Raw genomic sequence first — 24,902 nt, 5'->3', positions numbered from 1 at the left:
CCCCCCGCCCGCTTCCCTGCTCCCTCTCTCCGCGGACACACACAGGATTGGTTACCTGAACTTGCGTAAGTTTCTCTCTCGCTCCGTCCGTCTAGCGCAGCATGCGCGCGCGCGGTCCACGCAACGCGCTCGCGCCAGCCCCCTTCGATCGCATAGCTAAGCCATCTCAAACCTTTTCCCATTTCACCGCCCGCCCCCACCACTCTCATCATCCTCCCCCAACCGCAACCCGCCTTTCTCCCATCCCGACGCGGGCTGCTGCCCCCGCCCCGGCGCCTCCCCCCTAGTCCGGAATACTATTTCCACGAGAAAAAAGCAGCGTTTCAGAACATGGAAATATGAAAAATGAATCTTTTTTTTTTCCAAACATTTTGCAGCTGGCTGAGGAAAAAACCATCCCTGCATGCATGGGCACGTATGTGTATTTGCGGGCCGTGCACGAGCGCGCGCTTTGGGGGGTTGGGTCAGGGAGCCTCCATTTGTGACTGCTCGTCGTCGTCGGCGTCGTCTGCCTCGAGCAGAGCCGGAATCATTTGGACCGGGCAGAAGCGACAGGGGGAACAAATATGGTCCAAGAAGGGGGGTATCTGAACATGACGTCTTGTCAAGACGGAGCGGCGGGGGGGAGGGGAGGGGGGAATGCGGGAAAGCACCAGCAATGGGTTGAGCGAGAGGGGAACGTGCAGGGCTCGTGAGAGGGCTTCTAGAGCTCCGCGTGCGCGCGCCTCTTGCTCGCCATGCTATGACTGCGCTCCTCTGCTCTGAGCATCGTATTCTCCTTGTGAGAATAGCCGACGCTGCGTCTACGAGGAGGAAGAGCGGGCAAGACGTGTTTAGGTCCTCCGTGATACCTGCCCGTAGGAGTGGTCAGGTTCGCAGATCCCTCGCCCGCCGCTCCCACCAGCGTACCGTTGTTCAATTGGCGCGTCACGCTCGCCAAATCCAACTCTAACCAGGAAGCCGTCCAGCTTCCGATCCACGTGTTTTCGTGATTGCCCACAAAGGAAGCGGCCAGCTTTTGTTGCGCGTGCTGAGGCGCTACGTGCAGATACTGTTCGTAAGAAGGAGCGCAAGTCGAGGGAGTAGGGTGAGCGGTTGCTGTTCCTTGTTTGGAAGAATTCGGGGTTGGAGGGGGGGGCACGAGGCTGCTTACCAGGTTGACATCGAGACCGCTATGTCCAGTGGTGGACCAGCCCAGATGAGCTCTCCAATTGACCAGACTAGCAAGGTAGATGGTCAGGGCCAACCCATCATCATCTTCCCTTGCCAGCTCTAGCGCTCGAGCAGTTTCGTCTTCGTCGATGTCGGATTGACCCAAACTGGGCAGGATGCTTTGCACCATGTAATCGCGCAGCTCGCCCTCCGTGCGATTCTCGGCCTCGGCGTACTCGTAGAATTGAGCTGCTAGGTATTCGGTCGAGTGCGTGCTGTTGTTGAGCACGTCTGGATACCTGCACGCACATGACATCGGGGCCGAGTGGACGAGGGGGAAAAGGGAACAAAGCTCAACGAGGGTGTTTAGGGTGTGTGTGCGCGCGCTAAAACCACCTCTCCACTCACCAAGCATACTCCGCCTCTTCATCTTCGGGACGTTGCAAAGCGAGCGTCAGACCTCCACACTCGTGATCGGAAGTGGAGAGCAGGACGATTTCAGGGTCATCGGAAGATTGCGAAGCGTCGTTAGCGTCCACCCATCGAGATACGGCTGTCCACAATTCCTGATAAGCTAGGATGTCGTGCAAGTGACCGATGGGATCGTTGTTGTGACCCGCATGATCGATTCGCGCTCCTTCGATCATGATGAAAAAGGGCTCGTCTTGCTTTTTGAGCGCATTGAGAGCGGTGATGGCCATTTGAGCCAATGAGGGCTCTTGCACCGTGCTGTTCTGCGCTAGCCTGTCAATCTCGTAGCCTTTCGGGGAGCAAAAAGGCAGCACGGAGTGGGGGGTGTCAGATCGCGATAGCTTCCAGCGCAGCGCCAAATCCATCATCATCCACGAATCTTGCTCACTCATATGACTGCTTGTGAACAGTCCCAACGACGGTAGCTGCACGTCGCTTCCATTGTTCAAAGCGTCGAATTCGGCGCGAGTAGAGAGATAGCTCCAGCTTTTTGAAACGGCGGGGCGGTGGGGGCAGAGAGGGGGCGTGATCATCGTCAGTTCAAGACTTGTCCATGTCTTCCACGCCGTCGTTCCTCCCCCCCCCCCCCCTCCCCCTTCCCCCCCCCAAATATTTGCATCACGACCCCCCCCCCCCCCTCCCCCTTCCCCCCCCCAAATATTTGCATCACGATCCCTCCGCGCGCGCTCCCTCGCCGCCGCCGCACTTACCCCGCTGATGTGGCCTCACCGATCAGATCCCGGCCATCCTTGCGCGAAGATCCGCTGGTGGTGTTTGGCAAAAAGTGTCGCCTGCCACCGCCCCAGATCAGATCGACGCGCGCTCCCAGCACCGTACCGCCGAGCATGTGCTCAGCGATCGTGTTCTCATCATCGCGATCTTTTGTTTGGGCAGACGTGAGGTGGGGTGGGGTGGAGGTGAGCGTGTGCGTGAGCGTGTGCGTGAGCGTGTGCGTGTGCATGGCTGGAAATCTTGAATGCGGGCATACGCGCACGCAGGCACGCGCACGCAACGCAACGCAACGCAACGCAACGCAACGCAGGCTTGATTGACTCTGACTCACCAGGCACGTGAGCTGCATAGCTTGCCGGTGTTGCGTGGGTGGATCTGCTGGTGGTGACGAGGGCGGTGTTGTAGCCCTTCTGCTTTGCCGCCTCGAGCACAGTTCCGCAAGGCTTCTGATCAATGTCGACGCCAATGTACGCATTGACGCTCTTGATGCCGCAAGAGTAAGCCGTAGCGCTAGCAGCGCTATCCGTCACCAGACTGTCCGTCGATCGCGTTCGAATGGTGCCGACGATGGACTTGTCCAGTGCTAGCGTGTCGTTCCACTGCAGATTGTCCCGCGCTTGAACAAAGGATCGAGCAAAGGTCTCTGATGCTGGTCCGAAGCCGTCAGAGATGAGCTGAATCACGCTCTTTTGACGTCTACTGCTGCTGCTGCTGCTGCTGCCGCTACTGCCATTTGCCGGCGCTGCTGCTGCTAAAGAGGCCAGCGTGGCGATGAGAAGGACAAAGGAGACGGTGACGCGCATGGTTGGCAACGCGAGCAATGGGTGTGGGATGATGGTCTCCAAGCAGTTGGCTGCGAGCGTGCTTTTTGAAAGTCTTGAGAGAGAGAGAGAGAGAGAGAGAGAGAGAGAGAGAGAAAATGGAGGAGCGGCAGTCCGAGGATGAATGAGAAGAGGGAAAATCCGAAGAACATGTGGTCTGCGCCTTCATTTAAATGTCTCCGCTCGCTCGTATCGCAAAAGGCCACCTCCGCCCCCGCTATACGCCTTGCGATAAACGTCGCTTTCCGCGGTGGACCCCCTCACGAAAGGGCGAGTGTCAGTCAGTCCGCCAAGTAAACAAGCACGCAGAGGTCGGTCGGTCGGTGCAGTCAGTAAGGTCACTCATCGTCAGTGCTGTCTGTCTACCAGCTTGCCTTCCCAGCCGCGCTTTCTAGATCGCCGCCGCCCACATAACAAGCCAGCACGCGCACATTGGTTCTTGGCATCGCGCAGGAACGTGACGCTAAGTCGTGCTTTGCAAAAAAAAATAAAAAGTGTCGAGGGGAGCTGCAAGAACTGTACCGGTACAGGTACAGGCATCAGCTAGGCATCGAAGCGGGGGGGGACCTGCTCTGTCCCAGCAGCAGCAGCTAGCATGGCTGTCGTCCGACACTCACACTCATACACGCTGATCTGATCGAGCAAAAGGGAAGCGGGCAAGGCAAGGCAAGGCAGGTCGAAGGGCTCTGAATGTGACCATGGCACGGCATGGCATGGCGTTCAGGGCACGTATCCGCCTTCCCTGGTGTACCTGATCCTGCGCTAACATACATGGGACCATTGCTGTAGGTACACACCATGGAGTGCTGTGACTCGTGACCACAAGTAAAGGTGGGAACGTGCACCGGCAATCGGCCCGATCCATGCATGCAGCATGACACGCGAACAGCAGGCAGGCAGGCAGGCAGGCAGGCAGGCGACTTGAAATTGCGCTTTGCGAAACTCCTGCTTTAGATCTGCTTGCATATATGGTCGCTCACTAACTGTACCTCATCTTCGCTTGGCCAATCTTGAATCTGAATCACAATGTGAATGAATGGGCAAGTCCGTCTCGTCTCGTGCACAACAGCTATGTATGCCCAAATTCAGATTAAATCAAGAGGTCTCAAAAGGTCCCGTCCCGTCCGCCTTCGTTGAAACGCTTGCTTGCTCGTTCGTTCGTTCGTTCGTGCGGGCCCACGTTTGCTCGATCCCTTCGTTGCTTCCACAGCAATCAAAGCCGCGCAGCGGAGCATTGCACGCATGCAGCTAGACAGCAGAAGCGTTTCGTCGCGTCGACCGAGCTTCCCGCCGGCCGGCCGGTTGGCTGATTGATGCTTTTGATGCAATGCATATATGCTCGTAGCCTCGAGCCGTATGTATGTAGTCGCGATCGAGTCCAGCAGAGTGAGAGTCGAAGTGTGCCCTCGCATGTCTACCGTACCGTACACGCAATCGTACAAAATCGCAATCCTCGGAATTTGTAATTTGTAATTTTTGTGATTCAGTGATTGCAGCAGCAGGCACACGACACGAGCAGCAGGCAGGCAGGCAGGCAGGCAGGCAGGCAGGCAGGGGATCGACATGGTAAACGCGAAAGGGATGTTGCGCGTGGCTTTATTGCTCGCGCGCGGGGAGGGGGCAAGAAGAGAAGATCAACGCGCACGGCCCTGTGCAATGCATGCGTGCATGCCAAGACTTTGCGTGAACGTGCTTTCCATCTCTCTTCGGTCCAACTCGATCGCGACTCCGAAGCGAGAAGAGGGAGGGGGGGAGTCAGTGATTAGGTGATGGATTCTTGATTGCAACCGCGCATCAAGTTGATGTCTGTCGCAGCCATGGCCATCGACTTGGATGCCGATGGGTTTCTTCCTTGGGCACAAAAGCAAGGCACGCAAGCAGGGGCTGCTCGCACGGCAATTAAGCGCGCGTCGAGGTTGTCCAGTGACACGTGACTTCTCCATTCCCCATAATAATTGCTCTTTCGACCCAACTCCTCTCTTCTGACTTGAATGAACTCCCCCCCTCCTCTTCGTCTCGCCACGCGAACGGGCAAGCGACAGATGCCCAGCGGAAATACTCGCTCATCAATCGTATGGTATTGGCAGACGTCCATAACGCTTCGAGCGCTCATCCCTCACCGTCGAGTGGGCCATTTGGCAGGCCGCACACGGCATTCGGTAGACTAAGCAGCATAGAAGTATTTGGGGGGGGGGGGGGGGACAACGCGTCGCATGGCAATTTGACACTGCGGAAGAGGGGTTAAGCACATGGATGGATGTGACGTACATGACCACATCCATCAAATAGACGGAGCCAATTCGAACCACAAGCCCTCAAAAGGTCTTATGCGGGACAATATTTGTCCCTTCCATCTCAGCTCTTTGCTATCCTCTCTACTTCCAAGCACCAATCTCGCCCTCTTTTCCAAATCGTGCAGCTCGACGATGGGCGCTTCGCTCTTGTACTGCACCCGAGCATCCTCTTGAGCCTCGTGCGCCGCATCAGGCGACAGTTCGTACGAATCGATCGTGTCGGCGCTAAAGTTGAGTATGACCAACAACGAGCGACTCGGGACGCTCGCGCGAGCAGAGTCAGAGTCGGAGTTGGAGCGGGCGTCGCAAGAGTTGCGCACATAGCTCATCACTTTTTCGTCCTGCGGTTTGAGAAGGTTGAAATTGCCGTACAAGATGCAATCCTTGAACTCTCTTCTTCCTCGCAGAGCGTCTCGCCAGCCGGAAAGTACGGACCAACGATCTTTCAGCTCTTCCTCCACATTCCATCCTTGCTTTGCATCCTCTTCTTGCACCCTCATCCACGGTTCGGCGGTCGAGAAGCCCGCGTGGGGTCCGGCGGTCCATTGCACCGGCGTTCGCGCATTATCACGTGCCTGTTATTTACCAGAGGACGGAATGAGCGCAGCGGCGGTACAAACGTCAAGCTCGAGGCGGGGCAGGGGGGGCACCAAGCTCACCTTTTGTTGCGCAAAGACGGGCACCTCCTTGGGATCAGCCGGAGGTTGCCTGCCTTGCTCGACCAATTCTCGACATTCCTTCAAGAAATTGACCGTAGCCACATCCTTGTACTCCTCGATGGGCCAATCATGCGGAATGTTCTTCATGCCAATCTCTTGACCCTGGTACACGTATAGAGATCCGCTCAAGCTCGTCTGGAAGAGACTGATCATTCTCGCTGCCGTCTTGCGATGTTCGGCACTGTCGGAAGCCCATCGACTGACCGTGCGTGCTTGATCGTGATTCTCAAAGTAGTTGGCCAACCACGCGCTCGTTCGGTGACAGTACGTCTGCCACTTGTTCACGATGCCGGCGAAATGCGGCAAGTGGATCTTCTTTGGGATCAAGGGCCACTGCTGATCTCCGTCTTGATCGTGCAGGTCAAAGGTGAAGCAAGACCGCAGCTCGTGGCGCGCTGCCGGTACAAATAGGGGAGTGAGGGGGCCAGCCAGCAGAACATCAACCACAAGTCAGGCATCGACTGTGCAATGCATGGCTCACCAGGATGCGTCCAAGGCAAGAGGATATCGGGATGCTTTGCGTGCGGTGTCTCGCCCACCGTGATGGTGTCGTACTTGCTGAGCACCTTTTCGCCCAGCTCCTGTATGAATTCATGTACGCGCGGCCCGTCGCAGAATAGCGATACGGCGGGTTGATACTTTGAATTAGGCTCAGTGATCGGCGCATCAGGCAGAGATCCATCGGCATTGTACGTCTTGCTGATCTCGTTGATCACATCCATGCGGAAACCCGCTACGCCCTTGTCGAGCCAGAATTTGGCGATGTCGTGCACAGCTTCCCTCACTGCAGGATTCTCCCAATTCAAGTCTGGTTGCCAAGGACTAAAGATGCACAGGTACCACTCGTCTGACGCTTCGTCGTACGTCCATGCTGGACCGGTAAAGAAGGCCACCCAATTGTTGGGCGGCAATTTTTCCCCATTCGCTCCCACCTTGCCCTTGCGCCAGATGTACCTGCACCAGAGCGAGCGAGAAGCGCGCCCGCGTCGAGTGAGGAACGTGTGATTGCCACTGCCGTAATGCACCCGCAGCTCACTCACCAGTCCCTCTTTGGTGAGTCTTTTCCCTTTAGTGATTCTTTGAACCAAGCGTGCTCCGAGCTCGTGTGATTGACAATCTGACAAGAGTTCGAGTGGGCGGGGGGGCATGGCGAGTAAGGAGGCTGATGCATGCGCTTCCTGACTCGCAACGAACGCACCAAATCCATCATGAGTTTCATATCGCGCTTCTTCAACTCGGCAATAAGCTGTTCCAGCTGCTCGTTGGATCCGTACCTGTCGGCAATCTTTTTGTAATCCGCCACATCATATCCGTAATCCTTGTCCGGACTCTCGTAGCAAGGACTCAACCAAACCACATCCGCGCCCAAATCTTTCAGGTAGTCCAGCTTGCTCATCACTCCTCCCAAATCTCCCACCCCATCTTGCGCATTCCCGTTCAGGAAAGAAGCGGGCCAGATTTGATACACCACCGCTTCCTTCCACCACGCCGGCTCGGAGTAGCTCGACTGCAACTTGGCCAGATCCGCGTTGCTGAGCGGATAACGAAGATTAGACATGGTCCTGGTCTCTCTCTCTCTTCTCGAGTGTGTTGTGGACGAAGAGGATGAAGAGTCATGGAGCAGGAATCGCGTCGCGTCGCATCGCATCGCCACCCTCCACCTAAATGCCACATTTCGCGCCTCAACGTGGTAGGCGGCCAGGCGGCCCGTGCAAAGCTTGCAAGCGCATGCGAGCATCAGCAAAGCCCATGCGCATGCAGCAGATGTGCGAGACGCGCTCGGCGAATCTGTCGGAGAAGGCGGCGCGCCTGCGCGCGCAGGCGACGGTTCAGCCGCGTCACGTGAGGGCGACGTGGTGTGGATCGAGGCAGGGACCATCCAGATCGTGCACAGGCAAAACATGACCCCTCCCGCAGTCGCTAGCAAGAGTCATCAGCAGAAGAGCAAGCCAGGCCATTCAGCGAGCGAGCTCTGCTCCATCCGCAATTTGATTCACGATTTCGAAGATGAATGGTGAATCGTTGCCAGCACAGGGGAGAGGCACAGATGATCTTGAGTCCTCTGTGCGAGAGGCTCGACAGTCGTGAGTCGTGAGTAGCAAGCAAGCTCTCAAGCAGCTCTCAAGCAAGCAAGCAAGCTGCTGGCTGTCCCACACAGACTCACACTCACAACACTATTCACGATTTATCATTGCGCGACGCTGCACCTCTGTCTCCGATCTCTCCGAATAATCGTGGCTCGAATCGCTTGCCGCTCCAGCTTCACGATTTTGGGAACTACGCTCAGACCAAAGGCCGCACGCACCGACGCATGCACGCGCGCGCATGCAGGATGGATCGAGGCATGCAAGAACGCGGACCTGCGCATCCCTATAGCGTGCGCAAGCGCTGTCACGCCCGCATTCAGATTCAGTATGCGCGTGATGCGTAAAGCAAGACAAAGAAGTCAAATCAATCAAGCTGCATGGGCGGGCTCTCCTTGTCGTATCTTGATCGTGAAGGGTCAGGAGGTTGGTAAGAGCTCGAGTTTGGAAGGAATATGTGAGGCGGGCATGAATTCCTCGATCAGCACAAATGTTGAATCGTGAATATACGTGAATGTGACCGACGGACCGAGCAAATCAACAAAGTGACGGTTTCCGACCGAATTAACAGAAGTGAGGAATTCAAATAATCAATTTTGAATGAAGTCTGCATGATGCTATCAAACACTCGTGACATCCGCGGGCGCTGATTTGCTTTATTGCAGGACTAGGATTTTGGTTACCAGCAAGTGAGCCAAATCTTGATTCAACAAATCAGAATGGAAAACAAAAGAGTCGATCAAGAGGCTTAATTCTGGCGGAGTTCTGGTTCAATTGGGATTGAAATAATAGCACTGTGACTTGACTGCCAAATCGGGACATGAACTTGCGCGCGATACGCATGCTGCATGTATGTATATATGCTGCTGCTAGATCGCCCTGTAGTCGTGATTCGTGAGTCGTGAGTCTGAGTCTTGAGTGTGAGTGCATATATGCCTGGAGCACAATCTGGACCTACAGTACGCACAGACAGCGTACGGCCACAAGTCGTGAGTCGCGAGTCGCGAGTACCGTACTGTATAGGGCGTGTTGGCGCTCTTGCGACGCAGGCCAGGGAGGCAGGCCGATCAGCCATTCAATTCGTGATTCTTGATTCAGATTCAATCGTGGATGCAATCGTGGATCACAAATCAAAAATGCAATTCAAGATTCACCATCGAGGATCGGAGTGCTGGCTGGCGATCTCACTTCACTTTGCTCACGACTCACACACAAAGCTCCCATCGCAGCACTTTCATTCACGACTTTAAACTATAAACACCCAGCACTCTCGACTTCTTCTGCCTCTTGACATCATTGTAGCGCACCTTTCAACAACAACAGTACCACGCAAGCGCGGCGTGCCACCCCCACCCCACCATCACGTCGCGAAACACGGTCGGCGCGTCACTGCCGTACCGTACCGTACCTTGCTCCCCATCCAAATTACAGGGCCCAGAGAGCAGTTGGTCGACGTCGTCGTCGCTTGACTTTGACTCGCATTCCTGCCTCGATCCGGTCGACGTGCTTGCTTGCGTCTTGCGTCTTGCGTCTTGCGTCTTTTGCGATGCGCTTCGCGCCTCTTTCATGACCCTCATCGCGCACTGCACGTGTCGACCATTTCAAAGAGACCCGCCATTCTATCGAACAGACTCATCCAAAGGGCTGCACGCACGCACGCACGCACGCACTTTTTTGCTCTTTGCGAATGGCCTCCCTCGCACATGACCAAACATGTCTGTTCCGCACTTGCCGCCACAAGATAATGGCGCCGATGTTCGACACCTCGCCTCCACGTCGGCAGCTGCTGTGTCCACGCCTACAGCTGCGACTTTTGCAGCGCGTGGGGCAATGGCCAGCAGCAACGCCATCGCTCCATCCTCAGCGGGCGACTCTTCAGCTCTGGCGGAGACGCGCAGGCAAAGCGAGGGCCGGCCTCATGTCCCTCGTCTCGAGACAGACGCGGCCGCTCTAGGCTTGGCATCGCCTTCCCGTCCTTTTGCCGATTTCACGCAAAGCGGCTTTGCGGGAGTTGCGCCACTCGTGCTCGGCTCGGAATCGACATCCAAGCAATCTGCATCTTCAAAAACTGGGGCATTCTTTGGATCCAATGGAGGCGCATCCTCTACGCCGATCTTGCCAGCGAGCGCCAGCGGCTCGAGCAGCTTTGCGGGTTGGAGCTCACACAGGAGAGAGACGTCCGCAACCTCCTCCATCTCCTCGGCAATGGGCAATCAAAGCTTAGTGGGAGATACGAGTGCAAGGTTGGGGCACAGCAGCAGTACCTTTTCGATAGGCTCCTTGGACAGCGTAGGAGGCATCTCGACGAGCGGACCGGAAGGCGCTACTGGCATCGTCCGACAAGGATCTTCAGGCAGAGCGGCATCTGGTCGATGGGCTGGAGGTTTCGGCAGCAGTTTGCAGACGCCCAGCACGGGAGATTTGAGCTCCGCTTCGTCTACCCGGTCTAGGAGGGTGTGGGAAGAGTTTGAGGGCAAGCCCATCACCCCCCTACCCTCTCCCGGCGTCGTCGCAGCATCCAATCAGGCCGCTGGGCTGGGCTACTTCGAGTCGCGCTCGGCTGGTCTTGGAGCAAACGATCACGCCAGCACGTCGCGGAGCTCCCTCGAGAGACAGGGGCGTCCCCACGACTTTATGAGTCGCACCGACTTGCAGGAACAGGAAGAGCATGCGGAACCCGAGACGCCCGTATCTCGCAACAGAGCCTTTTTCGGCAGCAGCGCTCCATCTCCTTTGGGACAAGTCTCATCGCCCGTCTCCGCTTCCTCATTTTTCTTCTCGAGCGCAGCACCCAAAGCGACACCTGCTCCAGCTCCTTCGCGTGGCGCAACAGCTCCACGCGCAGCTAGCGGAGGCGGTAGCTGGCTCGCTCGTGGCGCTATGGGTGCAGGGACAGATGAAGTCGCTCGACCCGAGTTCGCCTTATCGCCACCCGCGACGCTGGCTAGCGCACCCAATGCCAATCTGCGCGGGCCATCTCGATTGCCAACCATGCCGGTTGCGGGCATGCCCATTTCCGGGACGTCTTCTGTCGCTTCCACCTCATCTGCCTCTTTAGCTCAGGCGCCGATGGAGAGCTTGCCAAGTGCGATGACGGGACATGCAATACCGCCCTGGATCAAGCAGAGTCCACCTCCGAGCACGACCACGCGGGCATTTGTGCAAAACCCGCAGCTTGCGTTGGAGGAGAGAATGAGCTCCCTACCCTCTGCTGCTCTTGGCGCGGGAGACGCGAATCGAACCGGAGATGCTTCACATCCACAAGCACCGTCGCAAGGTCGTGGGCCAATCCTCACGCCCGAAACTCAATTTGCCCGCATTGGCGTTTCTGATCCTCCAGTGCTGGAGCCTGCGCCTGCTCGATCTCGCAATGGCTCTTCGCAAAGCGCGGCTGAAGTTGCAGGTGATAGGGCGGACTCGCTGCTGCTTCCTGCAGCTCAGAGGAGGGGCGGAGCGAGCAGGCACGTCCATGGACCTTCGGAAAACGCCAGCGGATCCTCCTTCTTGCCCGTCGCCGCCACTTCCTCCGGCCCTGCTGGTGCTCGCGTGGAGCTCGGTAGCGGAGCTGCGATAGATAGCGCGAGGAGACAGTCGGCAGCGACCATTACGGGCATAGGCACCGGCACAGATGCGGATGCGGATGTGGAGGAGGAGGAGGAAGATGCGAATGAAGGCAGGGTAGGACAGTACGTGATTGAGCGAACATTGGGAATGGGCGCTTTCAGCCGCGTGGTTCTCGCCAGGCGAATAGCTCGCGATGCAATATCGAGTTCGGATACGAATCGCTCGCGCACGCATAGCCCCACAACGGCTTCGAGGGAAAATGCAGCGGCGGAAGCATATGGGAATGCGAACGCAAATGGTGCGGGACAGCTGGGAGAGCAGCTCGTGGCTTTGAAAATGCTCGAGAGGGAACCTTGCGCGCAGAACGAACGGATGCGCGTCAGCTGGGTCAGAGAAGTGGAGGTTTTGAAAGTGAGTCGCGAGGGATCAGGTCAGGTTGGGTCGATGAAAGGCCTCTTTTTTGTTTTACCAAAGCCCCGCTGATCTTCCCTTGCTGCCCTCACTCTCGCACCTAAAAGCACATTTCGCACCCTAGCATCGTACGATTCATCGACTCTTTTTCCACACCGCGGCACCACAATCTGGTCTTGGAACACGTGGACGGAGGCGAGCTGTTCGAGTTTCTTGCAAAGTACCATCCGATGCTGGCTGCGAGGGAATGGCTGGTCAGGCGGATATTCGGAGAGGTCGCGCACGCTGTGGGTTGGATGCACTCTATCCATCTCGTGCATCGAGACATCAAGCTCGAGAGTGAGTGTGCAGCGGCATTTTTCGACGTTGATGTTGCCGCTCACAAGCGGCCCTCTCTCGACTTGCTTTGTAGATATCATCCTCACCAAGGACATCTTTGCGGCTGTAGCTGGACAAAACGTCGCGCCGGCCGATGTTGCGCCCGTGCCGCTACTCAAGATTTCCGACTTTGGCCTCTCGCGCTTTGTGGATCCGGCTTCGCCGATGTTGGAAACGCGATGCGGGTCGGAAGAGTACGCAGCGCCGGAGCTGATCATCGGCAAGCGGTACGATGGTCGAGCGACGGATGTGTGGGCGTTGGGCGTGGTGCTGTATGCGCTGATTTGCGGATTCTTGCCGTTTTTGGAGGATTCGGCTGGAGGAGGAGTGGCTGCTGCTGCGGCGAGGGAAGGAGGTCAGGAACGAAGTGCAAGGGAGCGCAAAGCTCATCTGTTGCGCATCGCCAAGGGGGATTTGAGGTGGCCTGCATTGACCAACGAGGCCTGCTTGGACGTGCCTCGCGCTCCTACGCCGCCAAGCAATAGGCTCGTCACGCCCGCAGCTAGACACATCACTGCCCGTCTGCTGAGAAGAGATGCCAACAAGAGGGCGGCGGCTTGGGACGTCTTTGAGGATGCTTGGATGCTTCACGGCAGCTTTTCTCCAGAGCAGCCGGAATCGTCTGCGTTGGGTCAGAAGACCAACTCTCTGACTGCCATCTGCTTGCACAATCCTAGGAGCGGCCAGGGTCAACGTTGGCTTCAAGAGCACGCGCGCGTCATCGGTGCGGTCGCGGACGTTGCGCGTGACGATTGATCAAGGGGGCCTTTTGCTTGACCAACTTGACAGGGCGGGCCTAGCGATTTGGCTGGATAGACTCCCTCACGTTCGTTTCGATGTGCGAGTCACTCCCTTCCCCCCCCCCACCACCACCCTCTCTTTGAGACCGTCCCGTTCTTGTTTGCTGAAAGTCTGTACCGCCCCCTGCATTCCTCCCTGGGCCCACCTCGAGCGCAAACATCTGATTGCAATGTAACAATATGCAAAACTGCTCGTCTCTCCCCCCCATGCTTTCTGACATCTCCTACTACCACCACCTTTTTCCTTCGCACCAGTCTAGACCGCTTTCGAAAGTCTCGAGTGGTTTCGCGAGAGCGGTGTCCTGCTCCGAGAGTCCGAGTCGAGTTCAGAATTTCGGAACGCGTTCTAGGCTACCTGAAGCCCTCTTCTCGCTCGATCATGCTCTTCTCGATTTCTTTTACGAGTCACATGAATTTGAATTTTGATAAGTGAGTCCTTGAGCCAAGCTTTGCATTGGTCGTTGACTTTCGAAATGGGTACCCACGCTCGACTTCTTTATTTCGAATCACGTCAACTGCAATCCACGATTCAAACTCAAATTCTCGTCCACTTTCACGTTAAAACCTCGATCTCGATCGAGCCCCGACCGACCGGCGCGTATCCAAAAATGAGATGAAGATGTCCCAATTCACGTGATTCGAGGAGTCGGATAGGGGCTTCGCATTTTGATTCGCGCGCGGGGTTGATTCCGTCCGGGCTCGCCTTTGCCTTTCAAGATTCACGATTCACAATTGTTCGAAATTAGAATCACGAATCTGGGAATCACCATCATCAGCATGAACCCTACTTGCTGCACAGGGGGGAGGCAACGACCCTGCCTGCGTGCATGCATGCACATCACCTCAGATGCATCCTCGACGTGGCGCATGCATCACTGTGCTTAGCGTCGTTGCCGTCGCCGTGCCGCGTTTGTGGCTGCGATCGATGGCTCGCTTTGGTCGAGAGATGATCCATCAGCCGCGAAAGAATTAAGGCGCAGCAGCTAGTCTTGAGTGTGCAGCTTTCGTCGGCTACGCGCGCATGCACAACAGCTACACTTACAAGATAGGCGGTCGATCATTTGTGATTGTAGTCACGATTCAAATTCGCATTTAGGCGGCGAGTCGCTACATGTAAGCAGTCAAGAGTCACAATAAGACGCGCCTGCAAAGGGCCCTATTTACATAGCTGGCTGCGCGTGTTCATTGACGATTCACCATTCAGATTGGGTTCGACCTGACCTGATTAGTGACCGCAATGTCGTGTCGCATCACCACAATCTTGAGGTCTGAGGTGGTGCAACTCCACTCTGACTCACGTCCAAGAAGAATCACCGGTCGCCTCGCTGTCGAACGCTGATCCTTCCCTTCCAGTCACGAAAGCCCTGAATGATGGGCTTCTGAGGGCCACACTGTGCCCAGCTTTGGCAAAAGCAGCGCTGCGAGCCGGTCCCACCACCCCTTGGAGCAACAGTGTGCCGACCTTCACTAGCATCGCATCGATTCGCTGGTCTCGCTGACGATTCAGAACAGCTCGGCAGCATGGCGTCAACTTCCACGCCTTCTTCATCGCGCATTCCAGTCGATCTCACGCAGAATCAGCCTCATCGACGCCCTCATCACTTTAGACGCATCTACCTCGGCCCCACGCCCGTTTCCAGCAACGCTGCAGCCTCGCTAGCAGCGGCCATCGCCGAAGATGCGACAGTAAATGAGCCTTTGGGCTTGGGAGTGGTAAAGTCGGAGCCCGCTGCTGGTGGCACAGCGAACCAGGACATCGTCGAGCCGCTACTACCACCGCATTTAGATCTCCCTCCAACATCTCCGCCGCACTCGCACGGTCGCAAAGCGATCCACGATGTGCCGGGCTTTGTGCGCAATCGCGATGACCCATTCAGCGGCGAGGTGGAGGCGAGGGATCTGGCTCGCGACCGTGTGCGGGGACTGACTGGCGACCGAGGGGAGGAGCTAGGCCAGCATCCAAGCTCCGGACCCTCCACCCTTCGACCTCCTCGTTCTCGCGAACGAGAAGCGTCTAGCGAGCGGAGTGTCTCGCAACGCCGCGCAAGTCCTCACGATCTGTCGCCGTTGACCGTGTCGCACCCTGGCATCGCTCATTCGACGTCCCAGGCTGCCCGTAATCGTCAGCACCTGGCTCGAGAGGCATCTGCGGTCAGCTTTGCCAGCGCCAAGTCCCTTCCGGATAGCGTATTGTCCGAGGGCGACGCATTAGCCAGAGCAAGAAAGGGCAAGGGCAGGCTCGACGAGTCTCAAGATGCTCTTCATCTCGAGGATACCAACGGTTGGAGCAAGAATACGGAGAGTAGCACCTCATGGGGCAGGTCGGCTCGAGATCGAAAAGGAATAGGCTCTGTGGAGGGCGAATTGGATGATCAGGTCGCGCAGCAAGCCAAGCGCCGCCTTTCCTTCGACCTTCCGGAAGGCATCGTGCTAGCTAGAAGGGGACGCTCTGAAAGCGCTGCAGCCGGAAGTCATCTTCGCGAAGCGAGCGAGCCTCCCCTCGCTCTGCTGGACGTCTCCGTGGCAGAGGCAGACGAGACCATCGATCACACCAGCGAGACTGGCACTCTGAAAGCTCCGAGCATTCGCAATGGAAGCTCATCGCAGGAAGCCACGCCGAGAGCGGAAAGTGCTGCAAGGCTTGCCCCACTGCATCAACTACATGCCATCGCCCATGCGACGCCCCTCTCTGAGCGGACGACCGGCTCATTGCAAGACTTGGCGCTGGGTCGAAAGGCTTCAGATCGCTCCTTGTCTACATTCAAAGGCTCCGTGCCACGCAGTCGCAGGAGCAAGAACTCCCTGCGGCACATTGCATCAGCATCTGGCAGCCTCACGCGTTACGAGGCACGTAGGCTGTCCAAAGCGAGCGTAGGCAGCCAACACGACGCGGATGCGAGTGCGCACGACCCAACGGCTCCGTCGTCATTTCGCCCCAACGAAGAGGTCGAAGACGCATCGCCTTTCGAGCGACGACTCCCGAAGCAAAGAGACGGCTCTCGAGCCAGAGCTCACATCGCTGCCGAGACTAGCTATCCGCCACGAAGACGAAGCGCCTCGTACGCCAGAGGGCATCCAAGGGAATTTTCACGAGCTAGCAAGATGAGTCGGGCAAGTACTGTCGGAACGCTGGGCAGCTTTGGCTCGCACGGTACGCGATTCACCGAAGGCTCATTCGGAGCTACTGGAGGGTTTCGAGCAAAGCTTGTGGCCTTTTTTGGCGGTAGGAGCAGCGCAACGAGCGCGCGAGAAAGTGCAGCACGAAGGAGATCCGCTTCATTTGCTGCATTGGCTCGGGGTAAACCTGGGCAGGTCGGCACGAGCGCAGGAGGCACTAAATGGGTAGGAGGCAGCTTCGAAGTCGGTCGTCGATTCCAAGAGGTCCTGAATGCTCGCCAAGCCGTTTTGGGCGCATCCTTGTTGGACCATGCATCAGATGACTCTGCCAGCGTCGAGGACACGTCGCGGAAGGAGCAGCGGCCAGAGCGAGATGGCGCGACGCGCGATTCCCAGTCAAAGCACACTACGGACAACATTTCTCGCAGCCCTTCGGATGTTCTTTCAACTTTTGCGCATCAAGCGCAAGGTTCGGCAGACGACAAACAGGTCAATGGAGTTGGGCAGACTGACGGCAAGCTCGCGGACGATACATTTCGGAAAGCGCAGCTCACCGTCACGGAAGCGAGCCCTGCTGAGGATAAAGCCACCGAGAGTACAACGAGGCCAATGCCTAGCGGAAAAGAGACCATCAACGAGAAGCTACGGAATGCATCTGACACGCCAAATACAACGCCGACCAAGAGGAGGCCAATTCATTCGAGCAACTCAGCCGTGTCATTACTGAGTGTTCCGCACACCAAAGGTGCTGACCACGAATCGCAATTCACCATCGAAAGCAGGCACGGCTGGAGCGATGTCGTCAGTTTCATGAGCGCAAATTCCAGCTTGGGCAGCGACAACCGTGTCGCTTCGCCTACATTTGGAAGCATGGCAGAGCGCAGTCGGCGAGCTCTCGAGAATGGTCTTGGCAGCATCGAGGCTTTTCGTGCGCGCCAGGCTGAAAGGAGAGCTGCGAGAAAGGACCTTGGTCCTGCTTTGTCCAGAGACGCGATACGAGAAGCGAGCACCTCCTCGGGCACCGACGTCAGCTTGTCGCAGGCCGCCCTTGGCAAGCCGACATCGCAAATGGAGTGGTCCAGTGCTCAAGAAGACCTCGTGATGGTTCACGTGCAGAATGAGGAGCAGACGGAAGCCATCGCCACGCCCCCAGCAGCCCCATTCGAGGCGCAGCAGCATCCACAGCCACCCATCAAAGCTGATGAGCTGTTTCCCGAGGCGGCGCACAATCTCTTGAGAAGACAAAGCTTTCAAGGTGTACGCGTAGACGGCGTCAAGCCTGAGACAGCCAGCGATCATGAGGTCGTCGTACAGGGCACGCCCACATCCGCAGGCGATCGTGCGCCAGATGCCATCGAATCCAGAGCGCTCAGCACGGCTGGTAGCACGTTGTTGGGAAGTGAAATTGCAGTCGCTGATAATCGCGATCCGCGCCTCCGCACCGTGAGCACGCTCAGTGGGGACACGAAAGCGTACGCAGGCTCTCACGACAGTCGTCCTCACACACCAAAGAAGGCAAAGGGGCCCAAGGATTTGGGTGTCGTTAGCGCAGGGCAGGTGTACGAAACGGCATTGAACTCGACCGTGGACGTGCACCCGTCGCCGCGGAAGACGGTACAATTTGAAGGCGGCGCGAGACCTAACGTGACAGGACGCAGCCTCAGCACCTCGCTCTTCACTCGAAATGGTCCAAATGCCGAGGTCAAGCTCACACCCTCTGCGAACGGGAGGATTGCGCGTCCACCATCCGGCGCTACTGAGCCTGTCCCTCCCGAAGAGGTCCTCTCGAGACCAGGCTCTTTTGAAAATCGCAGGTCGACGCCTGTGCATAGCGGAAGCACGACTCCGACCGAAGCAATGACAACACCACGCTCCGAATTGAAGCGCGACAGGATGCTGGTCAAGATCGGTTGGACGCCCTCTGCGGATTTGCCGGCAGATCTTGACGAGAATTCTGCGAGAAAGTATGCTGTCTATAGCGATCCGTGGCGAGAGTACATGGTTGTACTGCGTCATGCCAGACTTGAAATTTGGGACGACCCTGTGAGTGTTGGCGTGTGGACATTGAAATGTGATCAGCGCTGATCACGTTCCCGTGCTGCTCAGACTTTCATGTCGAAAGCGACTGGTCATGCGAGCCGCCTCGACTTGCATCAGATCGTGCCCCTACGGCGTGGCTCTACCTGCATGTCCCTCTTCTCGCCCGTGGACCGAATCTTTGCCATTCACTATCAACACGACGTCAATGGGCACCGTGGTAAGCTCCATCTGCGCCGCTCACCCACTCACGTCCTCCTCTTTGATACTCGCGCGCGGAGCGTTGCGACGGACTGGATGTGGGAAATCTGGCGCGAACTTGGCGGACTGATCCCCGAGAGCCTAGACGTCCACATACCTGCTTTGGATGGCAAAGTGCGCATCCCTGTCCCGGATGAGGTTCCATGTCATTCGGCTAGCAGCGTTCAGGCCCTTGAGCTGCCAGGCAACGGGCAGCTGGTCATGCATAGCTCTGGCTCGGTGCGAAGTGCTGGAGAAGGGTTCAAGCTCATCAGCCGCAACAACCTGGTTAGAACCACTCTCAGTCTTGTACTCAAGCAGTCGGACTGGAAAGACCTCGTCGAAGTTGTCTTCAGTATGGGTCTACAATTCGAGCTTGCCTGGCGTCATGGCACAACTCTTGATTGGATCACAGAATCCACAACTGTGCAAGGAGATGCGCGCGATTGGGCAGTCTTGTCAGGCTCAGTGCTGAGACAGGTAAGCTAGACTAAGCGTCACGACTTGCTCCGAGGACTGGCTTACCTGACACACCTTTCCGTATTCACTCCCCCCAGGCGTGCCAGATCCCTGCCCTGGAGCTGCGTGCAGGGATGCACTACCCAACTAACACTACCACGGCAGATGGACGCGAGATCGAAGAGCCGCCTGCAGTCGAAGGCTACCTCTGGCGCGTCAAGCCGGTGTCTGGCGCTTTGACGCGGATCTACGTCACCACCCATGACGGACACATCTTCGTCTGCCGCCCCTCACGCGCCTTCCCTCCTGATCGCCACCTCGCCACTGGACCGCAGAAGGTGCTGGAGGCGACTGCGTTCCAGCGGCGGCCGTTGCCGCGACGGAGTCAAGATCCCAGAGGAGTACAGCAGCGCACAAGGAAACGAGACAAGCCTCGACGGGCTCTCGACAAGGTGCTAGGTCGAGACAAACGCCTCACCAGGGATGAAAGCATGGACGAACTTCGAGAACAAGTGATGAGCACTGCTGCTATTGCTGCAGCTGGCGAGGATGCTGTCACTGCGCAGCGTTTGGCGTACCAAGCCTTCGAACGCCGTCGCCAATTCGAACAGATCAGCAAAGCCGATGGCTACGTCGACCTCCGAGATATACGCGTCATCAGATGCGTCGGCACGGGTCACCAGCGCCGGCCAAGTACCGATATGTGCGCAGATCCGCACGAGCTGCCAAAAGAAGGAGCCGAGGCTGTCAAGCTCGCAGCCCGCGAGCAAGATACAACACTCATCGAGCGTCATGATGCAGATGGGGACGAGGAAGAAGCTCCTGCACTTTCGCCAGTACAGATCGATATTGGCGGCGAGGAAGGTCTAGCGGCTGCTGCGGATCGCAACGCATTGCGCCGGTCCCGACAGTTCGAGGTCATCATGGCCAACGGTCGTACCACGCGCTTCGAAGCATACAGCGCATCCATCGCCAAAGAATGGGTCGAGCGGCTGGCCTGTCTGGCACAGTACTGGAAACGTCGTGAAAAAGCGGATGCCATCGAGCTGATGCATGTTAGCGGATACAATCCCTCGATGATGAGGAAAAGGCGCGGTCGGCATCACGATGAAGACGCTGCGGCTGGTGAGGCCGTGCTCGGGCAGGAAGCGGACTCTGATCACGTCTCGCCGTTGTTGGGAACCACTTGGAATTGGTGCATGCTAGAAGGGTGTCGCGGCATCATTAGAGCCGGACGCTTGTTTCACAAACGCAAAGCGTACACGTCGTTTAGCAGCAGATACTACATCCTCATTGCTGGCAGACTGTTGAGCTACAAGATCGTCACTTCGCATCGTACAGCAAGAGACCGACAGAACGCAGGCATCTTCCACAAGCGACAAGAGACCGTTGTCCATTTGCGCGATGCGTACATCTATAGTGGAAAGTTGACGGAAGAAATGCTGACGAATGGTCGCACCGAGGGAGCTGGAGCGGTAAGCGGTGGCAATGCCGCGAATGTCGGCGAACGGCATCGCCTGCCTCGCGTGTATCGCGATGGATTGTTGACTGTCGACGAGGACGAGGATTGCACAATGGTTGTGCGATACAGGCCTCAGCGCTTGCAGCACGCCGTTGATCCTCACAGCCACGTCCAGCCCCGAGATGGGACCGCAGTCACTACTGCTGCAATGGGAACCAGCATGACGACCAATTCGGCCACTGTGGACCACGCAACGCAGCCAGCAGTCGCCACCGCGGTGCCAATGCTGAGTGATGCGTCTCACAATCACCTGGTCCTCCGAGCCAGGTGCAAGCTCGAGCGCGATTTGTGGGTGCACGCCATTTCTTGTGAGATTGAGCGCCTCGTGCGCCAGGACAAGGAACGAGAGGATCGCCTGCGCATGGCTGGTAAGACGCCATACAAGCCTAACCGGTAGAACGCGACTTAGCTACACGCTCCATTTGTCCTGCCTGCACTGCTGCCCACCCCCACCTCAACAAAGCACATCACTTACTCACGACTACCATACAAATGATCAACTCATCACATTTTACTTGCATGTATACCCGCTGCCCAAATCTTGATGTCACTCTTGCCGTATTTGAAAGCCGAAGCTACGCGTCAAATCAGGTCTCCTTTCTATGCGTCTGTCGCTCTTGCGTGATCATCGCATCTACTTTCCTCTCGGCATACAAAGAGAGCGTGGGCGCTCAACATAACTTTCTGTGCCGTGCGGTCGGCCCGAATGGAGCGAGAAAGGACTGGCTTTCTTTCATGCGAGACGAGCTTTAGCGCAGGTCGATCAAACGCCACCTTGTTCGGCCCCGAATGACGGGGGGCGGGCACCATGTGGGCGATAAGGGGGGGTCCCCTTCGCGACTGCGAGTCACGAACGAGTCATTCAAGATTGCTCCTGAAGCTGTCCACGTGCAGGAGTGGAGCAGCTTTTTTTTTAGCTATTCTTAGATCGAAGCGGATCCAAAAAGTGAGGCTACCAGTTGGCGAGTCGAGCGTCTTCGATGCAGTCAGGGAGTCGAGCACATCCTTCGGGCTTTTGAGCGGGTGTTTTGAGCTCACATGCGCGCGACTTTCCAGACTATTTGGACGCTAGCGGTGCCGTAGCGTAGCGTTGCTGCACGCATCTTGCGGGACGAAGCGATGCTGACACTCGACCGCATCGCGGGTCTAAGTACTTTGACTGTGTAGCCGAGCTGGAATCACAATCGTTCCTTACCTTTCCTGCTTGGCGTTCACATTGCTTGATTGCTCTTTGGAGCGATAGGCAACTTCAATGCTTTCACGAGGGGGGCTCATCCGCTCATTCCGACATGCTGTGTGTGTGGCATGTGCTCGATTTACGGAGCGAGGATCAAGAGTGGGAGTCTCGCCTACTCTGCACAGCGCACGTGTCCGCCAGTGGCCTAGCTAGCTCCTGAGCCTGGGACCCGCCCGCCCGCCTGCCTGCGTGCCTGCGAGCGAGCGAGCGAAAGGGCAAGCTCATCTCCATCACGATCCGCGCGCCTACCGTCGGTCGCGGCGGCGGTCAGGATCAATATAGCGGCGGAGCGTCGCTCGACTTCAATCAAATCCAAAGGACGCCCGCCTCAGGCTGGCCGATCAAATCGGACGAAGCCACTTGATCGGGAGGCCGAGCGCAGAAATGGAGCCTCTTTTCCCTCGGCGTTAGCGGCGTATAGTTAGCACTCCGCTCGCAGACGGATCTGCTTCCGGATCTTCCTCTGGGCGACTGATTGGACGAGGGAGTGAGTGCGTTCTCTACAGCTGATGAGAGGACTCGCAATAGGTCTGCTTGAGAGTTGGAACCCTTGCGGACCCAATCTTTGAATGCCTCTTCTATTCGTGACTCGTGATTCTGTATCTGAGCATTTCACATCGCACCGCACAACAGACAATCCCATTCACTTCCTTAGACGCCTCGAGATTGAGGCGCACAATGCCTTGAGTCACAAGTGTGGATCAAAAGAGTCTATAGCGCGCCTCTGCTTCTACCGGTGGGTACAGTCTGAGTGGTGAGTCACGAGTATAATCAGCAGAGCCCGTCATCATTCACAGATCAGGCACGCGCGGAGTCTTGAAGCTCTCCACCGCGCAGACCCTTGGCAGCCCCAATAAAACCGCTTGCGGGCCATGCTATCATAGCTGTGACCCATTTCGCGCAGCTGATCCGCTGCTGATGCGAGACGAGAAGGAACGTGCATGCATGCATGCAGCACCACCAAACCATACAGTCGTGAGTAGCACAACCCTGCATGACAGGCGCGTTCCTCGCCGGAAGCAAAAAAAGAAGGCTAAGCGTGACCTTGCAATTCAAAGAAAGCATTCAAAATTATCCATCGCGCGGTCGTTGGCAAAGGGCCACCGGAACCGTCAAGGGTCGCGAGTGCGAGGTGCGAGTGTGTTGCAACACACTAGGCAATGCTGAGCTGCTAGCTGCATGATCCTGCTTCCTGCTTCCTGCTTCCTGCTTCCTGTTCACCTACCGTGATTACAATGACATGCTTAAATTGACCTTATAAGCGCGCGATCCGCTCCAAAAGGCATGCCCAGCGCGCAATCTCGAGCTCTCGGTGTCCTGAAAAGATTGCGACGCCGACGGATTTTTGATTTGAATTAATGGCGAGGGCTAGAGAGCGATGGCTTCCTTATTCACGATTGTAATTGCACCTGCTGCGTTCGTGACTTGTCGTTTCTGCTGTGATGCAATTAGGTACGTAGTTGGCATACTGGCTGGGTACAAAGTCAAATCCTTGGTTGTCTCAGCGGGGCTTTCTGATGCCTCTGATTTGAACACGGCACGGGTTCCTGCTGCTTCCACATCTACCTCCTCACCTCCGTCGGCATCGTCTCAGTAGTCGGCGAAGGCAAGGGCGATCCCAATACTGAAGCTGGAGCGCGTGGCAAGGCTGTGAATAGAGAAGGGAGCCATCCAGAATGTCCAGAATGTCTATTATGATGATGACAGTCATCCATGATCAGATTCTAGCAGTCACGGGTTTATTGCGAATGTGAGGCAATGGTGACCCTTGCCAGCATGACGGACGTGATTGATGGAGTCAAAGTGTGGAGGCGGGAGACCCTTTTCTTTTTAATTGTGTCGCGCACGAATTCGGTCAGACCATTTATCCGAACAGCGGGCCGGCTCGGTCGCGTCTACCTGTAGGTACATACACACGGCAAAACTGCAACCGACTTTACGGTCTTGTTCGCGGTTGGGGGGCCAGGCTTGCGATGCAAGCATTCAAGATTCTGCCTGGGTCAAGCCTTCAGTGCATGCGAACGGCGTCGCGAGTCGCTTGCTTGGGACGAATACATGACCTGCTATACAAAGCGTGGCAATCGAACAAAGTCGTGGAGTGCAGGTGTATGGATGCTCGATCCCTAAACAGCGAGTCACGACCGCGGCGGGTGGAGCGAATCAGATTCATCAATGCATGCTCAGACTAGAAACGAGGAGGTGTACCGTAATCAATTCAATTCAGGATTGTGTATGTGCCGTGCCGTCTGTAACAAGCGGCTGGGAGGCAGCAAGTGTCAGCCGTGTGAGTCATGAGTCTGAGTGCATGCGGCCTCGGGGTTATGGCAGCATTAATTAGTAGTTGATCAGGTATACCGTCAGTTTTGAGTGGTCAGTCACGCAGTGGTCTGATTTCGGGCAAGTCTCACTATGCATAGCAGCGTCAGCAAGCAAGGCCGCACTCTCTGTAGTCTGCATGGGCACGGTAGCTGCTCTGACCGTGTCGCACCAAAATATGCGACGCAGGCGAAGTCAGTCAGACTGGCGTACATAATGTGCCCGTCGCGCTTCTCGTGCATGCAGAGATGCTGTTCACACTCCTTTCGTGCCAAGGCTGCACCTCTTGCACTCCGCTGCCGAGCCTGGCTCCCCGCTGTCGAGCGCACAAATCACAGCAGTCACACACTCATCAGTCACAGTCATCGTCTGCCCGTCCCCCAAAGAGCGCCACGCCATCCTCGACCACCGATGATATCAGCGACACAGCGAACCATCGAGAGCGACGCCCGCTCACACTAGAGCGCGTTCGTGTTCTTGCTACGCATCTACGTGTGACCACCATCCACAACGGTCATCGGGCTCGACCATCTCTTCAGCTCCCCAGA

At 56.8% G+C, this 24,902-nt stretch overlaps 6 protein-coding genes across 6 annotated transcripts; 4 read left to right on the top strand and 2 right to left on the bottom strand.

The window, feature by feature from the left end:
- Nucleotides 1-568: 568 nt before the first annotated feature.
- IE81DRAFT_366702 (alkaline phosphatase-like protein) lies at nt 569-3,235 on the bottom strand. The gene is made up of 6 exons (XM_025517031.1): nt 2,687-3,235; nt 2,334-2,502; nt 2,012-2,109; nt 1,561-1,912; nt 1,154-1,451; nt 569-1,051 (listed from the first exon to the last, which is right to left on the bottom strand). The coding sequence occupies exons 1-6, from the start codon at nt 3,156-3,158 to the stop codon at nt 704-706; spliced, it is 1,737 nt and encodes a 578-aa protein (XP_025369584.1). The 5' UTR covers nt 3,159-3,235; the 3' UTR covers nt 569-703.
- A 2,133-nt stretch (nt 3,236-5,368) lies between these two features.
- Nucleotides 5,369-7,825, bottom strand: IE81DRAFT_323583 (glycoside hydrolase). Its single transcript, XM_025513993.1, has 5 exons — nt 7,388-7,825; nt 7,230-7,306; nt 6,671-7,143; nt 6,130-6,584; nt 5,369-6,045 (listed from the first exon to the last, which is right to left on the bottom strand). Exons 1-5 carry the CDS (start codon nt 7,745-7,747, stop codon nt 5,458-5,460), a joined length of 1,953 nt encoding a protein of 650 aa, XP_025369583.1. The 5' UTR covers nt 7,748-7,825; the 3' UTR covers nt 5,369-5,457.
- Nucleotides 7,826-9,755: 1,930 nt separating this feature from the next.
- On the top strand, nt 9,756-13,402 carry IE81DRAFT_136374 (kinase-like protein). The gene is made up of 3 exons (XM_025510308.1): nt 9,756-12,248; nt 12,356-12,587; nt 12,661-13,402. The coding sequence occupies exons 1-3, from the start codon at nt 9,987-9,989 to the stop codon at nt 13,380-13,382; spliced, it is 3,216 nt and encodes a 1,071-aa protein (XP_025369582.1). The 5' UTR covers nt 9,756-9,986; the 3' UTR covers nt 13,383-13,402.
- Nucleotides 13,403-14,640: 1,238 nt separating this feature from the next.
- Nucleotides 14,641-21,385, top strand: IE81DRAFT_366699 (hypothetical protein). The gene is made up of 3 exons (XM_025517030.1): nt 14,641-18,586; nt 18,650-19,300; nt 19,378-21,385. Exons 1-3 carry the CDS (start codon nt 14,948-14,950, stop codon nt 21,196-21,198), a joined length of 6,111 nt encoding a protein of 2,036 aa, XP_025369581.1. The 5' UTR covers nt 14,641-14,947; the 3' UTR covers nt 21,199-21,385.
- A 1,491-nt stretch (nt 21,386-22,876) lies between these two features.
- On the top strand, nt 22,877-23,315 carry IE81DRAFT_136343 (hypothetical protein). Its single transcript, XM_025510307.1, has one exon. The coding sequence runs from the start codon at nt 22,957-22,959 to the stop codon at nt 23,203-23,205; it is 249 nt and encodes an 82-aa protein (XP_025369580.1). The 5' UTR covers nt 22,877-22,956; the 3' UTR covers nt 23,206-23,315.
- Nucleotides 23,076-23,703, top strand: IE81DRAFT_323580 (hypothetical protein). Its single transcript, XM_025513992.1, has one exon. The coding sequence runs from the start codon at nt 23,417-23,419 to the stop codon at nt 23,633-23,635; it is 219 nt and encodes a 72-aa protein (XP_025369579.1). The 5' UTR covers nt 23,076-23,416; the 3' UTR covers nt 23,636-23,703.
- The last annotated feature ends 1,199 nt before the right edge of the window (nt 23,704-24,902 follow it).

Source organism: Ceraceosorus guamensis (assembly GCF_003144195.1).
Source record: "Ceraceosorus guamensis strain MCA 4658 unplaced genomic scaffold IE81scaffold_30, whole genome shotgun sequence".
NCBI lineage: Eukaryota > Fungi > Basidiomycota > Exobasidiomycetes > Ceraceosorales > Ceraceosoraceae > Ceraceosorus > Ceraceosorus guamensis.
This window is presented reverse-complemented; position numbering and strand designations above follow the sequence as displayed.